This window comes from Pan troglodytes, chromosome 6, assembly GCF_028858775.2.
Source record: "Pan troglodytes isolate AG18354 chromosome 6, NHGRI_mPanTro3-v2.0_pri, whole genome shotgun sequence".
Lineage (NCBI taxonomy): Eukaryota > Metazoa > Chordata > Mammalia > Primates > Hominidae > Pan > Pan troglodytes.
In genome coordinates, this window is record NC_072404.2 from 16,783,052 (window position 1) to 16,804,465 (window position 21,414).

Sequence of the window (21,414 nt, forward strand, 5' to 3'; positions counted from 1 at the left end):
AGAGGATAAGTTAACACATTTAGGCTGGGGTTTAAGTAGGATAGAAGGACCACACTACCTAAATAAATCCTGGGGTACATAGTGTTGATATGTTTTGGCTTATCAACCTTCTTTGCTAATGCTGCGGTTGTGAGAACCAGAGCCCACAAGATAGGTGCCCGGGGCCAAAGATAGGCACACTCTCAGGAAGATACAGGAACAAGTATGCCTGGTCATGGCGTTAGCTCTCCAGTTAATCTACTCAACAGCCATAGGTTTTATTTTTATTTGTTAGTGGACAGAGTAGGTATCACCAATGGGTGGCCAAATTAAGGCCTCAGGAATATTGAGTTCTAAGTGTCGCATGTATATTTAATGTATTCTGACTCTTTGGTGCCTTTTGCATATTTGCCTCAAGAATATTAGATACATCTTGGTCCTTCTATCCCTTTCTGTCTGTATTTAATGCATACATGCTTTACTTACTTTTTATCTATACATACACATATAAGTTTTATTGATCTCATTTTGTTTCTGTATAGTAGAGTTTAATATCCTCAAGCAGAGCAAAAACACATTATTACTGAGAATATATCACTGAATTTATTAACATGAGGGTCATTGGCCATCTTGACCTGAGAGAGTTCAAAGTGAGAATAAAAGAAGGGAAAGTGCAAAAAGTGACCAAATGCAATTCCTGTGATGAGTTTTTATATAGAGAAGCCAGGAGATGGGACAAGGGATGTGAAATTGAGGGAGGGTTTTTTTCTTTCTTATTTTAGATGCCGTATTGATTATCTGCTGCAGTGGAACAAATTATCCCAAAACATAGCAGCTTAAAACAACAAACATTTATTATTTCACATGATTTCTAAGGGGTAAGAAGCTGGGAGCAGTTGGTTGGGTTGTTCTGGCTTAGAGTCTCTCATGAAGTTGCAGGTCAAAGCCATAGCCTGGGCTGTAGTCATTTTAAGATTTGGCTGGACCTGGAGGATTTGCTTCTAAGCTAAGTCAAATAGTTGTTGGTAGGCTTCAGTTCTTTGATGGCTGTTGGCCAGAGACCTCAGTTTCCTACTGCATGGACCTCCCTCATAAGCTGCATGAATGTCTTCATGAAGGGCAGCTGGCTTCAGAGTAAGTGATCAAAGAGAGAAAGAGACGGAAGCAGTTGTATCAGAGTGCTAGTATATTTTATAATCTAATATTGGTAGTGCATACAACCATTTCTGCCATATTCTGCTGTTCACACAAGCCAACCCTAGTCAGATGTAGGTGGGGGCATTCTAAGAGTGTAAATACCAGGAGGCACTGATTATTAAGGGCTATCTTAGAGGCTGCCTACCACATGTGCAGAGATTATATAGCATGTTGTGTGCTCATGGAAGTGACCCAGTGGAAAGGGAGAATTGGTGATATAAGGAAAATAGTGAGTAAAGAAGGGGGAACAATTGCTGGAACAAAGGTTTTGAGTGCAAGATTAGAGGGGATGAGATCCAGTACCAAGTAGAGAGATTGAGTAGATAAGAGTAACCATAGTAATTTGGGAAAAAAGGATATATGGGTCCAGATGTAGCTAGGTTGTTAGATGTGGTAGTTGGAGCATGTGTAAGTTATTTTTAAAATGTTTCTTGTTTTCTCAGTGAAATAGGAAGCAAAGCCATTAGCAGAGAGTGGGACAGTGGGGAGTTAGAGATTTGGGGAGGCAGAGTTGTATAAATTTATTTGGGAGAATAAACTGAATAAGGAAACATATACCTAAAATATGTATGTATACACACACACACACATATGTATATATACACACACATACACAGCAATAAGACCACTTGATATTAGTGGTAATGAATATAAAGGGCTCATTAATATAAATATCATATTCATATGAATATGATATTAGTGGTAATGAATACTGTTACTGAGAAAAGTAAACATGGTTGAATATATGTGTATTTTTCTTCTCCAGGTGTGGTTCAGATTCCTGGGAGTAGGTAAAGAATATGTTAACTCAGGAGTAGCAGCTACTTTGGCAGTGTTTGTTACATTGATCACTGATGATCACAAACATGTTACTGCTGCTTATATCCATGAATGTCATTGCTGATGTGTGATACAGTCATGATGAGTTCTGTCAGTTTTGGTGATTCTCTTATGATGCTGAGGGCACTATCTCTATTTTTCTCTGCTTCATTATAATGCTGAGTACCATCTCTACTTCTTAAGTCATTCTTAGGTCTACTTCTTAGATTGTGGTCATTGACTATGGATGTATTTTTTTAGGCCAGCGCAGTAGTTTTGAGTAATTGAATTGGTTGCTAACATTTAGACATTGGGAAATGGTACACATTTAGGATTTCAAGCTTCTTTTGCAAAGTTCTGGCGGCACTAGGGTTTTTTGCTGTTGTTGTTGTTGTTAAGTGATGGAGTGCCCCAGGCTTGCCTCAAACTCCTGGGCTCAAACAATCTTCTTGTTTCAGCTTCCTGAGTAGCTGTGACTAAAGGCATTAAAGGCATATGCCTGCCCTTGCAGTACTTTTCACTTTCTTCTAGCACAATCTGCTGGAGCTGAATAAGGCTGCCCCCTGCTAGTAAGGCCTGTGGTCTCCAGTTCACTACAGTCCTCTCTCAAACCACTTACTCATTTTTGTTAGTTGCCTAGTCCCTGGAGATATTTGAATATATAGTTCCTTATCTGCTTTGAGGGTACTGTCTCTTGTTGCTGATATTTGGGCTGCTGATGCCTTGTGGTCTCAATGTCTCACATCTATAATAGTAAAGCAACTCTTTTACTATAGCTTTTACTTTAGGACACAAGCTTGAGTCCACTGGGGACTAGTTCCATGTACATTTCAGAATGAACCTCGCTCTCTATTTTGTTGTTTTTGAGTCATGTTTTGCTCCTTGGACTCTTAGGATGAGTTCTTTCCCAGTAGATTCATTGTTCAGATAAACATAGATTTCTGTAAGGGCACAACATTAGTTCCACTGACATGCTTACAGCTATTAAAAGTTCATAATACGACCCTTGCTTCAGATGAATAGCCTCAGTACTGGAAAATCTACCTTCTTTCCAAAGTAGCTTTGATTTTCAGAAACATTTAAAAAGTCTGAATCAAGGCAGACAAATGAGATGATCAAGCTGAGTGGTAATGCCAATTAAGTCAACAGGATGTTGTGTCTATATAAAGTCATGTAACAACTCTTCTTGTGTAATTGATTTAACTGACTTTGATGGCAGTCCAAGTTATAAATATTTTTGAGACTTTGCTAATGATAACTCATTTAATTCCTAAAACTAATTCATTAGAATTGGAGACCTATTTTTGTTACAGAGAAGGAAGAAAGTAGAGAAGGAGAGGGAAATTGATGCATAAATAGGGAAGCTGAATAGTCTTTGACCACTTTAGGTGAATCTTTATTTTGTATAATTAATTTATTGGTAGTAATTTGAATTATGTGAACTTTATATATGTTCCAAGTAAAGATGCAAAAGATGCAAAAAGGTCAAAAATACGTTTTGACTTAAAAAATTATGCTACTACTTTCATCCTCTAGTTTAAATAATTTCCCATTTCCCTTTTTAATTTTGGAGTTTCTGTTGTATGATTGATTTTGTATGTTGTATTATTGGACTTTCTGTTGTATGATGTGGAGTATCTTTTCATATGCTTATTTGCCTTTTTTTTTTTTTTTTTGAGATGGAGTCTTGCTCTGTTGTTCTGGCTGGAGTGCAGTGGTGGGATCTTGGCTCACTGCAACCTCTGTCTCCCAGGTTCCTGCAATTCTCGTGCCTCAGCTTCCTGTGTAGCTGGGATTACAGGCACACACCACTACACCTGACTAATTTTTTATTTTTAGTAGAGATGGGGTTTGCCATGTTGGCCAGGCTGGTCTCAAACTCCAGACCTTAAGTGATCCACCTGCCTTGGCCTCCCAAAGTGCTGGGATTACAGGCGTGAGCCACCACACCCACCCTTATTTACCTTTTGTATATCTTCTTGGATGAGGTGTCTATTCAGATCTTTTGCCCATTTTTAAAAATTGGTTTGTTTTCTTATTGTTAAGTTTTAAGAGTTCCTTGTATATTTTGGATAACAGTTCTTTATCAGATAGGTCTTTTGCAAATACTTTCTCCCAGTCTGTAGCTTGTCTTTTTATTCTCTTGAAGGTATCTCTCACAGAGCAGAAGTTTTACATTTTAATGGAGTGCAACTTATAAATTATTTCTCTTGTTTATTACGCTTTTGGTCTTGTATCTAAAAAGTCGTTACTATGCCTGAGGTTATCTAGATTTTCTCCCGTGTTATTTTCTAGTTTTATAATTTTTTAATTATAAATTTTCTTAATTAAAAATTTAAAAATTTTTATAATTTTGCATTTCACATTTGGGTCTGAATTTATTTTTGTTACGAGTATATGGTCTGTCTCAGAATTCATTATTTTGCATGTGTGTGTTCAGTTTTTCTATCACCATTTGTTAAAAAAGCTGTCTGTGCTCCCTTATATTGCCTTTGCTCCTTTGTCAAAGGTCAGTTGACTATATTTCTTTGGGTCTTTTTCTGGGCTCAGTTTGTTCATCAACTGACCTATATATCTGTTCTTTGATTAATACCACACTGTCTTGATTACTGCAGCTTCATAGTAAGTCTTGAAGTTGAGTAGTGTTACTCCTTTGACTTGTTTTTTTTCCTTCAATATTATGTTAGCTCTTCTGGGTTTTTTGCCTCTCCATGTAAACTTTAGAGTCAGTTTGCAGTATCTACAAAATTACATCCTGGAATTTTGATTGGGATTTTATTGAATCTATAGGTCAAGTTGGGAAGAAATGACATCTTGACAATATTGAGCTTTTTTATTCATGAACATAATAAACATTTATTTATTTAGTTTGATTTCTTTCATCAGAGTTTTGCAGTTTTCTCATAGAGATCTTGGCAATATTTTGTTAGATTTATATCTAAGTATTTTATTTTTTGGGGGGTGCTAATGTAAATGGAATTTTGTTTTTAATTTCAATTGTACTTGTTCATTGCTTTCATAAGAAAGCAATTGGCTTTTGTATATTAAGTTTGTATGCTGCAGTCTTGCTATAATTGCTTTTTAGTTCCAGGAAATTTTTGGCTACTCTTCCAGATTTTCTACTTAGACAGTCATGTCATCTGAAAGCAAAGATAATTTTATTTCTTTCTTTCCAGTGTGTATATTTTTATTTCCCTTTCTTGTCTTATTACCTGATGTTGAAAGCAGTACTGACAGAGAACATCCTTGCCTCATACCTCATCTTTGTGGGCAAGCTTCTAGTTTCTCATCGTTAAGTATGATGTTAGCTATAGGTTTTTTTTGTAGTTTCTTTATGCTCTAGTTGAGGAAATTACTCCTTATTTCTGTTTGTGTTGTTTTTTACTTGTTTGTTTTGAGACAGAGTCTCACTCTGCTGCCCAGGCTGGAGTGCAGTGGCGCAATTTCGGCTCACTGCAACCTCTACCTCCTGAGTTCAAGTGATTCTCCTGCCTCAGCCTCCCCTAATGTGTATAATTTTAAAAGGTGCCTCAAGATTCCTCATGCAGGAGATGGGAAGGATCATCCTTTGAGAGACATTGGTTTAGAAGAAAGTAAAAATGGGGGGATAAAAGGAACTCTACAATGTGGACGATGTCATGCTGGAGCTTAGACAGCCACAGGTGTAGGTCAAGGGGGAAGCCAGAGCAATGTAGAATGAAGTATGGTTCCTGGTATAAGGCAAGTATCAGGTTGACAGTGAGGTTTCTAAAAATTAAGACTTTTTATTTTATTTATTTATTTATTTTTGAGACGGAGTTTTGCTCTTGTTGTCCAGGCTGGAGTGCAATGGAGCAATCTCGACTCACTGCAACCTCCACCTCCTGGGTTCAAGCAATTCTCCTGTCTCAGCCTCCCAGAGTAGCTGGGACTACAGGCATGCGCCACCACGCCCAGCTAATTTTTTGTATTTTTATTAGAGACGGGATTTCTCCATGTTGGTCAGGCTGGTCTTGAACTCCCCCGCCTCTGGTGATCCACTCGCCTCTGCCTCCCAAAGTGCTGGGATTACAGGCGTGAGCCACCGCGCCCAGCCAAAAATTAAGACTTTTTAATCCTCTTAATAATGGTTAGGGCAAACACAGGAAAGAAGAGGCAAAAATGAAATGCTGATGACAAAAATTAATGGTGTGAGCACCAATAGAAGGTTGAGGGTCAATGCAGATGGAAGCTTGGGTAGTATCTGCTAAAGACATGTGCCACCTCTTGCTCCAGCTCTTCTACTGTCTTCAGGGTGATTTTTCTTTCTTTTTTTTTTGAGATGGAGTCTCGCTCTGTCACCAGGCTGGAGTGCAGTGGCATGATCTCCGCTCACTGTCGCCTCCCAGCTTCAAGCAATTCTCCTGCCTCAGCCTCCCAAGTAGCTGGGATTACAGGCGTGTGCCACCACACCCAGCTAATTTCTGTATTTTTAGTAGAGATGGGGTTTCACCATGTTGGCCAGGATGGTCTTGATCTCCTGACCTCGTGGTCTGCCCGCCTTGGCCTCCCAAAGTGCTGGTGCATATCTGTTCATATTATTTTCTGCTTAAAATCAGTCCCTTAAAATAAAGTTCACGCTAATAGCAGGACTCTCTGAGATCCCATACCCTGACCATTTGAATGACTTGTCTTTTTCTCCAGTGTTTGGGGGCTTTCATATATGCTTTTCCTTTTACCCAGATTCCTCTTGTTCCACAAATATAACCTAAATACATAGGTGTTAAGCCAGTGTTTACCATTTGTCTTCCTGTTATTTGGAGATTTGAAAAATCTTTTTAATTTTATTTTTAATGATTTTATTGTGTATATTTAAGGTATACAATATGTTGTTATGGGATACATATAGATAGTAAAAAGGTTACTGTAGTGAAGGAAATGAACATATCCATCATCTCACATAATTACCCAATTTTTAAAAAGTTTACCAAGTCCATCCTTCTGCAGAAATTACCTATTTTTTGTTTTTGTGACAAGAACAGCTAAAATTTACATTTAGCATGAATCCCATACACAGTACAAGTTTATTACCTTGAAAAATCTTAATTCATTAAAATATTCTTAATTATAAGTGACATATGAGTAGATATGTAAAAATAGTTATGCTGTCTGTCTCAACTCGACTTCTCTTTGCATAGGGAATCACTGTTAACAATTTGGTATGTATCTACCCCATCTGTTGTACCTTGTGTATCAGGGGTTTTTTAACTTTATTTTATTATGTAGATATATGTCCATTGTGGAAAACATCAGTAGAAATAAGCTAAGAAAACATCTCCCAGTTGGGCTTGGTGGCTCATGCTTGTAATCCCAGCACTCTGGGAGGTTGAGGTGGGTGGATCGCTTGAGCTCAGGAGTTTGAGACCAGCCTGGGCAATGTGGTGAAACGCTGTCTCTACAAAATACAGAAAAATCAGCCAGGTGTGGTGGCTTGCGCCTGTAGTCCCAACTACTTGAGGGGCTGAGGCAGAGGATCGCTTGAGCCAGGGAGTTCACGGCTGCAGTGAACCAAGATTGCACCACTGCATTCCAGTATGGGCTACAGAGGAAGACTTTGTCTCAAAAAAAAAAAAAAAAAAAAGAAAAGAAAAAGAAAACATCTCTCATAATCATACCACCTAGAGGTAAATATGCTTAAAACTTTAGTGTTTGTTCTTCCAGGCTTTTTTTTTTTTTTGGTTGCTTGCTCATACATATACACAAATATATATTTTTAATTTAATAGCCAATAATATGCACACTCTTCTTATAATCTGTATACCTCTATTGTCACTATGGTTTCTCCACACCCCACAGGATCCATTCAGGTACCATGAGTTGCACTTGTGTTATATCTCTTTAGTCTCCATTAATCTAGAACAATTTTTCTGCCATTTTGTGGTGTTCATGATGTTGACATATTGAAGAATCTTAGTGTTTATAATGTCATATTGAATATCTCTCAGTCTGGATATATCTGATTGTTTTCTTGTGATTAGATTCAGTTTAAATTTTTTTTTTTTTTTGTAAGAGTATTGTGCTGGTGTTTAGTTCCCATTATATCACATCAAAAGACGTATAATTATACATATAACGTATAATCCCAGCACTTTGGGAGGCCGAGGTGGGTGGATCACTTGAAGTCAGGAGTTCGAGACCAGCTTGGTCAACATGGTGAAATCCCGTCTCTACTAAAAATACAAAAATTAGCCTGTAATCCCAGCTGGTTGGGAGGCTGAGGCACAAGAATAGCTTGAACCTGGGAGGCGGAGGCTACAGTAAGCCAAGATTCTGTCACTGCACTCCAGCCTGGGCAATAGAGCGAGATTCCGTCTCAAAAAAAAAAATGTATAATGTCAATTTATTGCATTATTGGTGATAGTTTAGGTGGTGTCAACCACAGACCTCTTAATTTTAAAGGTTTTTTTTTCTATTTGTAATTAATGATAAATCTGTGGGGTAATAACTTTGAGACTCTGTTAATATGCCATTCTCTAGCAACTTTCCACTTAATAGTTTTAGCATCCTTGTCAAAGTCACTGATTACAATTACACTGATTACATATGTAGGCTGCAAGATGGAAATTTGCTAATTCCAATTCTAATTCCTCCTACATTTATTAGGAAGCATTTACTGTGTAAAGAAATTCTCTTCCCCTTTTTTCCTTTTCAGTATTACTGTGAGCTCATATGTTATAATCTATTAACTGATTGCTGTTTCTGTTACTTATTACATTGTCCAAATTTGACCAGTGAGAGTCCTTTAAGCAGGCCCTTGTGTATACACAAACACTTCTCTCTCTTTCTCTCACTCTTTCTCTGTTTTGTCCACCACTTTTCTGTCTCTACCTCTAAATAAACTGGATAAATCCCAAAGATATTTCTCTACAACTTGCTTTGTTTCACTCATCTGTTAATTCTGTAATTCTTCTCATGTCAGTGTATATGGGATATTTCATTCTTTTTAATGACGCATAGAATGGCTCAACCATAATGTACTTATTTTTTTGTTTCAAGTTTTTCACTTATATATAGTGCTGACAAACATGTGCCATGTATATATATGTAATAATTTCTGTGGGATAGATACCTAGAAGTAAAAATTCTTTTTTTTTTTTTTTTTTGAGACGGAGTCTCGTTCTTTTGCCAGGCTAGAGTGCAAAGGCGAGATCTCGGCTCACTGCAACCTCTGCCTCCTGGGTTCAAGCGATTCTCCCGCCTCAGCCTCCTGAGTAGCTGGGACTACAGGCATGCGCCACCTCACCCGGCTATATTTTTGTATTTTGAGTAGAGACGGGGTTTCACCATGTTGGCCAGGTTGGTCTCGATCTCCAGACCTCATGATCTGCCCACCTCGGCCTCCCAAAGTGCTGGGATTACAGGGAAGTAAAATTTCTTAGTCAAAAGATAAGTGTATTTAAACTTCTAAAAACCATTTCCAGATTGACTACCAAAAAGACTGTACTAATTACCAACAACGCACAAACTACTTGATAACATTGCATATTTGTAAATTTTCTTTTATTCTTTTGGATATAATCTCTTTATTACAATGTGCATTCACCTTATTAAGAATGAAGTTTGGCATCTTGTGGCCATTTGCCACATTTTGTTTTCTATTACTTGCCTGTCATTTTCTTAGTCATTTCTTTTCTTTTTTTTTCTGGTGAAAACATACACATATATTTAGAATTAGCCAGCTGGACTCAGTTTAGATGATCCCAATTTTGTTGGCAACATTCAAAGCATTGTAATCAGGAGCCAGTCGAACATATGCCTTCTTTTCTCCATCAGGCCGAATTAGGGTGTTGACACCTTGGCCACATCAATGTCACAGAGCTCCTTCACAGCCTGTTTGATCTGGTGCTTGTTGGCTTTAACTTCCTCCGTGAACACAAGCATGTTGTTGTCTTCTATCTTCTTCATGGCAGACTCAGTGGTCAGCAGAAACTTGATGATGGTATAGTAGTCAAGCTTGTTTCTCCTGGGGGTGCTCTTCCGAGGATATCTGGGCTGCCTCCAGAGTCTCAGTGTCTTGGGCTGCTGGAAGGTGGGTGACGTGTGGATCTTTTTTTTGGTGGCTGTGGACACCTTTCAACACTGCCTTCTTGGCCTTGAAAGCCTTCGGTTTGGCTTCAGCTTTAGGAGGGACAGGAGCTTCCTTCACTTTCGGCACTGTCTTGTGAAAAGCATAGTCGTTTCTTGTCCTGGCGCGGTGGCTCACACCTTTAATCCCAGCACGTTGGGAGGCCGAGGCATGTGGATCACCTGAAGTCAGGAGTTTGATACCAGCCTGGTTAATGTGGTGAAACTCCCTTCTCTACTAAAAATACAAAAAATTTGCCAGGTGTGGTAGTGGGCACCTGTAATCCCAGCTACTTGGGAGGCTGAGGCAGGAGAATCGCTTGAACCCAGGAGGGCTTGAACCCAGGAGGCGGAGATTGCAGTGAGCCGAGATCGCGCCATTGCACTCCAGCCCGGGTAACAAGAGCGAAACTCCGTCTCACAAAAAAAAAAAGAAAGAAAAGAAAAGCCTAGTTATTAGGTTCTCTTTTTTTCTCATTGACTTATTGGAATTCTTTTTTTAATGGTCTTTGTCTGTTATATGTGTTGCAAATATTTTCCATCCTTGCAAATGTTTTTTATGTTCTCCATCCTGTTCTGTATCCTTTAACTTTGTGATTTTTTTTATTGTTTACAATTTTCTGTACAGTTAACACCTGTAGATTTTTTTTTCCCCCTTAACTCTTTTGGGACTAGTTTTTAAGTTTCAAAATGAATTTTTATCTAAAACTCAATCCAAAGAAAGGGACATTTTAAAAAGTGTAATAAGTAGCTAGTGTTGCTAGAGTCTTTTGTTTTTAAATACGGGTGCTTACAGTGACAGACTTCCATATTCAGCCATGCAATTTTTAAAAAACATCTCATGGTTAAATATGAACTTCATGAATACTTTATTTGGAGAAAACTATTTGCCTATCATAATACATGAATATTAAATAAAATGTGGAAAATATAGAACAGAGAGAAGAAAAAAACATTTCTAATTGTCCTGATATCCAGACAGCCATAGTATTTTGTTGCATTTCTTTTATCTTCTTTTTTTTTGAGAAATATGCTTATTCTCAAGTAATTGCATAAAGATTTTTAAGTTGAGATTTTGCTAAAAGATAGTATGCCAAATTTCGCTTATTGAATTTATAATTGTTTACTGTAATTACTTTTCAGAGTGCTCACTTCATCTAAATCTCTTTTCTTTTTGAAATTTGAGGGCTGCAATGTGTCACTTAGTATAAATGTCTTTGTGGGAAGATCTTCTAATATTAGGGTACCTCTGACCGTGATGTCACTTATCCTGATATCCTGATTGTAGTGTGTCTGAAGGAGAATGTCAGGTATATGTTAGTACTTGACAGAAGTTAGGTAGTGTACTTACCAGCAGTTGCCCTCAGGTTTAGTTGCTATTCATTAAATGAGATAAGGCTTACTAAGAGATGTTTCCCCCTATTTATTTTTCAGTTTACTGTTAGCCTAGCCCAAGGCCATTTTTGTTTTTTAGTGTATGCAAAAAGATATCCTTAGGAGTGTTTACTGGATAGTAGAATATGTTCAAGTTATAACCATTTGGTACTTTACTTCTTTTGTGCTTTAGGACAGGGGTCCCCAACCAGGTGGTACTGGTCCTTGGCCTGTTAGGAACTGGGCCTCACAGCAGGGGGTGAGCGGCTGGTGAGGGAGCATTACTGCCTGAGCTCCACCTCCTGTCGGATCAGTGGCAGCATTGGATTCTCCTGGAAGCACGAACACTATTGTGAACTGCACATATGAGGGATCTAGGTTTCATACTTCTTATGAGAATGTGATGCCTGATGATCTGAGGTGGAACAGTTTCATCCAAAATAATCCCCCTGTCCCATCCATGGAAAAATTGGTTTCCACGAAACCAGTCCCTGGTACCAAAAAGGTTGGGGACCAATGCTTTGGGATATATTTCTGACAAGTATTATGCATGTTGTAGGTATTGTCTTTCTCGTAAACAATATTACTCATTTTAAAATCTTTTTTGGCCGGGCGCGGTGGCTCATGCCTGTAATCCCAGCACTTTGGGAGGCTGAGGTGGGTGGATCACGAGGTCAGGAGATCGAGACCATCCTGACTAACATGGTGAAACCCTGTCTCTACTAAAAATACAAAAAAATTAGCCGGGCATGGTGGTGGGCGCCTGTAGTCCCAGCTACTCGGGAGGCTGAGGCAGGAGAATGGCTTGAACCTGGGAGGTGGAGCTTGCAGTGAGCTGAGATCACGCCACTGTACTCCAGCCTGGTCGACAGAGTGAGACTCTGTCTCAAAAAAAAAAAAAAAGTCTTTTTTATTGATGAGTTTCATAGTCAAAAGTCTAATGATATATTAAGTACAGAAAAAGTGTTTTAAGTTTTTAAATGGCAACTTTTATATACCTGTTTTATATATACTGAAATATAATTAGGATAGATATTATTAAACACATACTGCAGGTGAAATAACTAAGCTTCAGAGATTTGGTTTGTTCAAAGTTACACAGCTAGAAGATGGAAGACTGAAAGTCCACTGGCCCCTGTGTGAAAAGCTGAATGGGGAACATTTCCACTGATTTGAATTATCCATACCTTTGTACAACTCAAAACAATTGTAAACACGTATTTTTATTTTCTTAAATATGAGTTGTGTACATTGCATATATTAGTCAAAGATTGATCCTAATTAAATGGCCATAGAAACATGTCTTCTGTATTACCCATTGGAAACACATTGAGCACATATGAAATGAGTTTTATGTGTTTATACATTGTTTATTTTGTTTACCCATATGAAAAAGAAAATATGTTTCCCATACTCATGTTTTATATGGAAGAGAGAAAGATTTTAGAACGTATTTAGTCACTAATTAAAATGAATTGGAGCAGATGTACAGTGCTAGAACTTTGGTCTAGAGCTCAGTAAACCCAACAGGTATGACAGAGAAATATGGGATAAGTGGCAGGTAAAAGTGGCAAGTAAAGAACTCTATAAAGATAATGACACAGTATGGATCATTTTTCAGGGACAGTGAAGCTGAAGAAAAAATACATACAGACTTGCTGGTTGTTCTTTGAGCTTGCACAACACCATTCTTCCAGATTACAAAGGAAGAATTTCCTGGGAATGGATTTCAGAATCGTTCCTAAGATTGTTTGTAGGAGGTTTAAAACTCTGTGCAAATGTGCACGTTTGCTATGTGTGTGGAATATTCTTTAAAAATATAATTGAAAATTTTCTTTATTCTGAAAAAGTGAACTGCTGTGATTTACCTTGATTTGGCTGAATGAAGTTAATAAATTGGATAGCTCCTTAAGGGCTTTATTCTCTTGGTAATTGCCTACTTGTGTGAGTGCAGATTTTATCTAGTTTGAATTTGTTTCAAAGGAACATTATTTTGTAAATAAAATATATATTTTTTCCCATGTGGTATTGCATAGCACATTGAGAAAATAGATTGATGATATTGTTTCATTTTATGATTTTTCTTTGAATATAATGTTTTGTTCTTTTATTGGAAATAAAACTGATCGCAAGAATAAAAGTATATTTCCTTTTAATTTTATGATAGTGCATTTAAAGTAATGTATATCTACCCAAGGTGATGAAGATGATGATTGCCAACCACAATTTGATGACATTAAAGAAATTAATGAGTTTTGATTCCTTTGCTTATCTTGTGTGTTATAGTCTAACTCCTTTTAAATCTCTTCTTTGACATTTTATATGACTTTCAGATTGTGTGCGTATATATGATACATATAATTATGTATTAAAGTATATTAATTAAAAATATTAATTAAATGAAATTAATTATAGTTTAATTTATAACTATTAATATTAACTATATTTAGCATAACTATTAACATAGTATATATGAAATCCATATATACATATATACACACACACATGCATAATCTGAAAAAATATATATACTTTTTTGAGACGAGATTTTGCTCTGTTGCCCAGGCTGGTTCACTGGCACCCTCCACATCCCAGGCTCAAGTGATTCTCCCACCTCAGCCTTTCTAGCACCTGAGACTACCGTGTGTGCCACCATGCTTGGCTAAACTCTTTTTTGTATTTTTTGTAGAGACAGGGCCTTACTATGTTGCCCAGGCTGATGTGAAACTCCTGGGCTCAAGCGATCATCCTGCCTCAGCCTCCCAAAGCATTGGGATTGCAGGCATGAACTACACGCCTTGGCTGACTTTCAGATTTTATTAAAATTCACTGTTATAAAACCTTTGAATAGCATAAGGATAACAATTAAACAGTTGCTTGAAGCAGCTTGTGTAAGTCATAGCTGCAAACCAATTTTTTAGTTTTTTGCTTACTATTAGGCTATTTTAATTATGATCTATATTTGGTAAGTAGTGTTTTAATGAAATACTTACGTGTAACCACTGACATATAATGACGTCTAGTTAATTAATGTTGGTAATTTAAAAATATTTACTAATTGTATATGGCTCTTTTCCTTTCTCGTGGGTGATTTAACTCAGTATTCATTCATTTATATACTGTAGTTATTTATTTTAGTTTGAATTTCTTTGATGGTTGTGAGAGGTCACGCTCCAATTTAGGCTCCTGGTTGTCTGGTTGTCATGTCAAATAATCACATGATCTTACATTGGATATATATAAACTTACCCATATGGTGAAGTCTTTTAGGAGACGATCATGTTAAATATTTCTCATTGTGGCTTATTTAATGTCATCAGTTTATTGCGTGTTACTTTGGGTGCCCCTTAGAACTTGGCACCAAGACCTACCCTCTTAGAATAAACCTGGTCAAAAGGATGTTGGGATGGTTGCTATTTTATCTTTAGAAATGACCTATTTTGAGATGTAATAAATGTGTCTCAGGAGACTGGAGAAATGCCCAAACCTAAAGGTGATACTTCAGGACAAGAATTAAGTTGCAATGTATTCATTATTATATATGCTTTAAATTGTTTCTTTGAAGGATGTTTTACATTAGGGCAGTGCCTTCCTTTTTAGAGGAAGGGAAATTTGATAATAAGTTAGTGTATGTCCATTACCATTTGGGAAAAAGAAATCTATTTAGGAGTCATGACTATCATCAGTAGAGAAGTGTACTTCATTGTTGGTTATCAGTAAGTAGTTCAGCATGGTTTTTTATAGTCTGAATGAAATACTCTCTCAGAACTTTTCAATTTCCATTTATCAGATTCCATGTTTATTATACTTTGGTGGTAGTAATAACAAACTTTTAGGCATCTCGATGCTGAGAAAGTTATTTATGATTATGGATGTGACATTGCTTACTAGCAGATTTTGTTGGTTTCTAAGGTACCGACAGCCTCATCAATGCTGACTGAGTTCACAGACAAAATTGAGTTGTAGGAATTTTAATGATCAAAACCTGATTTACCAAGATATTGTCAATGAAGTCCTGCCTGAACTTCTTATTGCAGCTTTGATAAATAATCTACTCTTTTAAACTCAAAATCAGGGAAAATACTTTAAAAATTTTAGGCAGATCTGGAAGCCTAAATAGTAACTTTAAATATACAGTCACCCCTCAGTATACCTAGGGAATTGGTTCCAGGACCCCTGCAGATACCAAAATTAGCACATATTCAAGTCCCACAGTCGGACCTGGGGAACTTCGGTTTATGAAAAGTTGATGCTTTGTTTATGTGAGTTTTGTATCCCACAAGTGTATTTTCACTCTGTGTTGTGTTGAAAGAAATCTGCATATAAGTGCACCTGACCAGTTCAAACCTGTGTTGTTCCATTGTCAACTGTAACTTGTAATTCCAGAGATGTATCTAAGGCAACTTTGCTTTTGATAATTGGAGGGCAATTGAATTGAAGTATGACATGTCCTACTCTAAAGTGTAAAGAGCATTGCCAAGGTATCTTGTTTGTTGGGTGTGTTCATGAGAATCTTTAAGGATTTTTATTGCATTAGCTGCCTAAATAATATGATGAACTCCTCTCAGAATGTTGAGTTTTGTGATAAGAGGAAAAAAGAGAATGACATATTGTTTTCATCCATTTCAGTTATAGACAAATTTTCACAGAAAGAATAATTTAAAATTTTTGAACAGATTAAATACATCATAGAGTTAGAGATTGGCTCAGTTGTGCATGGAACTCAGTCTGTCTAATGTTACTACTCTGAACTTTTCAAACTGTTCTATAGCTTTAGGTGTATAACTTTGCTTTTACAATTGTATTATACCTGTTTGTATTATAATCTGCCACCTCCAAAATTAGATCAAAGACTTTTTGGTTTGTATCTTTGTTTTGTATGAGTTTGATCTTTTATGTATATATTTTAGTACCGGGTACAAAGGGACCTCAATAAGTGTTTGCCAACCAATAATTAATCTAAATTATTTAATGACAGCTTGTATTTTTTATATTTTATATTTTTATTTTTTATGAGATGGAATTTTGCTCTTGGCACCCAGGCTGGAGTACAGTGGCGCAGTCTTGGCTCACTGCAACCTTTGCCTCCAGGGTTCAAGTGATTCTCCTGCCTCAGCTTCTCGAGTAGCTGGGATTCTGGGCGCCTGCCACCACGCCTGGATAATTTTTGTGTTTTTAGTAGAGATGAGGTTTCACCGTGTTGGCCAGGCTGGTCTCGAACTCCTCACCTCAGGTGATCTGCCCACCTCGGCCTCCCAAAGTGCTGGGAATACAGGCATGAGCCACTGCACCCAGCCTAATTTTTATATTTTTTAAATTAAAAATTTATTGTTTTCCCACCTTTAATGCTTTTACAGTAGGACTGAAACTATTTTTAAAATGTCTTTTATTTCATTGTGTATACTACATTAGGTGAAAAAGTATATAAAATGAGTTTATTTCTGTATTTTAATACATTTCTTATAAATCATTGGTGTTTCATATCTTTTTCCTCATCTCTTTGCTATTCTTTTTCTTTTGTGATTTTATGTGACTTTAACAAAATAAACCCTATTTAATCATAGTGTTTTTGTTTTTTTTAGGTTGTTATGGAGTTGATGGAGAGAGTGACTCTATTATGAGTTCAGCTTCTGAAAACTCCACTGAACCTTGGTTTTGTGATGCCTGTAAATGTGGTGTTTCTCCTAGCTGTGAACTGTGTCCTAATCAGGATGGAATTTTCAAGGAGACAGATGCTGGAAGGTTAATGTCCTAATTATGTTGGTTCATATGTTTGCTTTATAATGTGTCTGCCTTTGACTTCCCTGTTCTTCTGTTTATGATTATCCAGGTTACACACTTTCATTTGATTGCTTCTTTGTATCTTCTTGGCATAGAATAAATGACCAGTGGGATACAGATGGAGAAGGGTGAGAGGAAAGACCATTTATTGAGTACCTGCATTTGCCTTTACATCCATAATCTTATTTAATCTTAATAATTGACCCTATGATGAGGCAAGTGGTAACGTTTCTCATTTTATAGGTGTATAGTACCCAGGGCTCTGATTATTTAAATAACTTATTAGTTCAACACCACAAACTGGTGAATGGTCAATTTTGAACCTAGATCTGTATAATTTTATATCAGGAGATAGAACTTAATACAGTGATTTAAAAAGAAGTTTAGTATAAAGAATTTTTAAGCTGTGATAAAAGAGTCACTATAAGGTATAAAAAAACTCTAAAGGATGCTCTGGGCCTGAGGGAGATTATCCAAGGAATGACAAAATTGGAATGATGACCTCCTACCCTAGGTTGGGGTTCAGGCTTTGTTGGAGAAATTATAGTTAAACCCTACTGGATGGAGAGAAGTATGCTGGTTATAGCCTAGGCCAAATTTTGTCTTCAGTTCGTGGCAAGTAGGTGGCTGGGTACAGTCTGCAGGGAGAACTGGGACACTGGTTTGAAACCTGGAGAGTATGCTATCTGTGTTGAGAGGGCCATGGAAAAATGATCTTCATGTTGGGCCAGGGCTGTGAGGTCACTGAGGGACTGTGTATATAGCTGGGGCAGAGCACAGGAGGAAGTACTCCACCCATACCTGCTGAAAAGCCCCTCCGTTCTACGAGACCTCCTGCCATTGAGTTTATAGCTCCCTCTACCATTGAGCTTAGTGTTATGCTCACTCTGAGAAGAAATGCTGAAGAAATTCTGTCCATTATTGCAGAGTAGGTATCGAAGCATGCGTGAGAGGCAATTAAATCAATAAGTGGCACAAAGACCTGTGTTCTTTTTACTACATTCACACTCATGTTTGTTAACACATTTGAGCACTTGTCATCATAACGGTGTTGCCATCTTCCATGTTTTTTTTTTTTACAGGAGACTACCATCTAGGGTTGGTGACTAAAATTAAGAGTAATTTTCAACCTTTTGTATTTCGTGGAGATCATGCTCTGCCTCTTCCTCTCCAATATAAGGAGGGGGGGGTACTTAAATTTTTATTTTGTCACATAAGGATGTTTTAGTATTTTATTAAACATGCTTTATATTAAAAACAAGATTAACAGCAAAGCAACCTATATAAATTGTCACCATCATTTCCTGTATTTTAACATAAAAAAACTAGGGTACATTATGTCCTAAAATAAAGGATAGGCTTTTAAATTTAATAAATTTTACTTTAGTAAAGTAAAACAAATTTTCTCTTATTTTTATCATTTTTGCCTCAATTGGTGGACTGATCCTTGAGAAATGTTGCCATACAAGATTGCTGGGATAGCGTAGAATCTACCATTGAATCTTGGAGAATCCCATGTGTTGATGTTCAGGACAAATGACCAAAGAATCTTACCTCTCCTTCCTTATTGTCTATCCAAAAATAAAATATATAACAAATGATTTGATGTATTGACATGAATCTGTGGTCTGTATCATAGGCATAGGCATTACTCTAAGTTGGGCCTGACAGTGGCCATTATTAGGGAGTTTAGTAAGCATTAAGTGCACCTTCAAGTTGGACTGTCTATTTTTGGATTCTAGTCTTTTTTTTTTTTTAATAGCTATAATTTTAGGCAAGTGATGTAACCTTTTTATGCCTCAGTTTCCTTAGCAGTGTTGAGAAGACTAAATGAGATGATCCATGAGAAACAACTAGCAGTTTCTGTAACATAATAAGTGGTCAGTAAATGTCTCCTTACTCTTACTACTGCCGTTACTGCTGCTACTAGTGCTTTCTTATTACCATTATTGCTCCACTTATTTTAGGTAATCATGGAGTATTAGCTCATGCATAGATTTTTTTTTTTTTTTTGGTAACTCTTCCAGTCCTGAGAATTGAAATTTTTGGTGATAAATTGTGGTGAATAAGTAAGGCAGTTTTGGAAAGACAGAACTTCCTTTTAGGGAAGAGAATTTATTTTACTGTTTTTCTTGTTAATAATTTAAAAGTTCTGTTAGGACACTGTCAAGTAGTGGTTACTTCATGCTATCATAATAGACAAAACAACTGGCAAAGTTGTTTCTGAATGAAGAAAACTGAGGCCTCTTTACCATTTAGGTTTACTGAGGGATTTTTTTTGGATACTGTGGACGTTACATAAGTAGACACTTCCTGTGATGGTGCAATCTGGCAAAAATTGTTTTATATACTATTTGAACACTTGTGCTAATGTCTACACTCGCCTGTAGGCTGTACTGGAAATTATAGGCCTTCACAATATTTCCAAGGACGTAATACTAGTTTGATTAAAGGTATAAAAAGCCAAGAAAATTCAACAAGCCTTTTAGTATATGAGCTTCAAATGGAAAACAGGGAAAAAGAAAGAATATTGTATATAAAGAATAAAAAAGGTTTTGAAGTTCACTATCACATGAGATTAATTAGACTTTTTTCCTTCTATTCTTGATGGGAGCCACAAGTTCTACATAGAAAATGATGTGATTTAATGTAAGAAAACCAGTACATTCTTGTCATTAAATTTTTATTTTATATCTTATGGAGAGTAAGACTTATAAACCTGGCTGTGGGAAATTTTTTGGCATGCTCTCCTTTTTTATTTTTTATTTATAGTTTTACTATTTGTGGGTACATAGTAGATATGTATATTCGTGGGGTACATGAGATGTTTTGATACAGGCATGCAATGTGAAATAAGCACATCATGGAGAATGGGGTATCCATTTCTCAAACACTTGTCTTTTGAGTTACAAACAATCCAGTTACCCTCTTTAAGTTATTTTTAAGTGTACAATTTAGTTTTTCTTGACTGTAGTCACCCTGTTGTGCTATTAAACAGTAGGTCTTAGTCTTTCCACTTTTTCAACTCATTAACCATCTCCCACCTCCCCCCGCCATTTCACCCTTTCCCTGCACTATCCTTCCCAACGTCTAGTAACCATCCTTCTCCTGTCTGTGTCCATGAGTTCAGTTGTTTGGTTTTTAGATCCCACAAATAAGTGAGAACATGTCATGTTTGTCTTGCTGTGCCTGGCTTATTTCACCTAACATAATGATCTCTAGTTCCACCCAAGTCGTTGCAAATGACTGGCTGTCATTCTTTTTTATGGCTTAGTACTCCATTGTGTATTGTGTACCACAATTTCTTTATCGGATTCATCTGTTGATGGAAACTTAGGTTGCTTCCAAATCTTAGCTATTGTAAACAGTGCTGCGACAAATATAGGAGTGCAGATATCTCTTTAATGTACTGATTTCCTTTCTTTCGGATGTATACCCAACAGTGCAATTGCTGGATTATATGGCAGCTCAATTTTTAGGAACCTCCAAAGTTTTCTTCATCATGGTTGTACTAATTTACATTTCATGCAACCGTGTACAAGGGTTCCCTTTTCTCCACATTCTTGCCAACATTTGTTATTGCCTGTCTTTTGGGTATAAGCTATTTTAACTGGGGTGAGATGATATTTCATGATAGTTTTGATTTGCATTTCTCTGACGATCAAGGATTTTGAGTCCCTTTTCATATGCCTGTTTTAGCATATGAGCTTCTTTTTATATGTCTTCTTTTGAGAAATGTCTATTCAAATCTTTTGTCTATTTTTAATCAGATTATTAGATTTTTTCCTGTGGAGTTATTTGAACTCCTTATATATTCTGGTTATTTATCCCTTGTTAGTTGGGTAATTTGCAAATATTTTCTCCCATTCTGTGGGTTGTCTCTTCAGTTTGATGATGTATCCTTTGCCCAGCTTGTTGTGATCTTGCTTTTTAAAAAACCTGATATGATATCTTTTGTCTATTTTTGCTTTGGTTGCTTGTGCTTGTGGAGTCTCACTCAAGAAATTTTACCCAGAGCAATGTCCTGGAGTCCCCAATGTTTTCTTGTAGTATTTTCATAGTTTGAGGTCTTAGATTTAAGTCTTTAATCCATTTTGGTTTGATTTTTGTATATGGCAAGTGATGGGGTCTAGTTTCCTTCTTCTGCATATGGATATGCAGTTTTTCCAGCACCATTTGTTG

The 21,414-nt window shown here is 36.8% G+C and overlaps 1 protein-coding gene across 21 annotated transcripts in view; it reads left to right on the forward strand.

The window, feature by feature from the left end:
• The window catches only part of PHF14 (PHD finger protein 14), a 248,904-nt gene that overhangs the window by 55,531 nt on the left and 171,959 nt on the right, over nt 1-21,414 (forward strand). For all 21 annotated transcript variants that reach the window (XR_010158345.1, XM_063814056.1, XM_063814057.1 and 18 more), the window contains one exon: nt 17,034-17,193. Coding sequence is in view for 20 of the 21 variants with exons in the window: in XM_063814056.1 (XP_063670126.1) it covers nt 17,034-17,193 (160 nt within the window). In the remaining variant the exon portion in view is untranslated. The remainder of the gene's footprint in view (nt 1-17,033; nt 17,194-21,414) is intronic.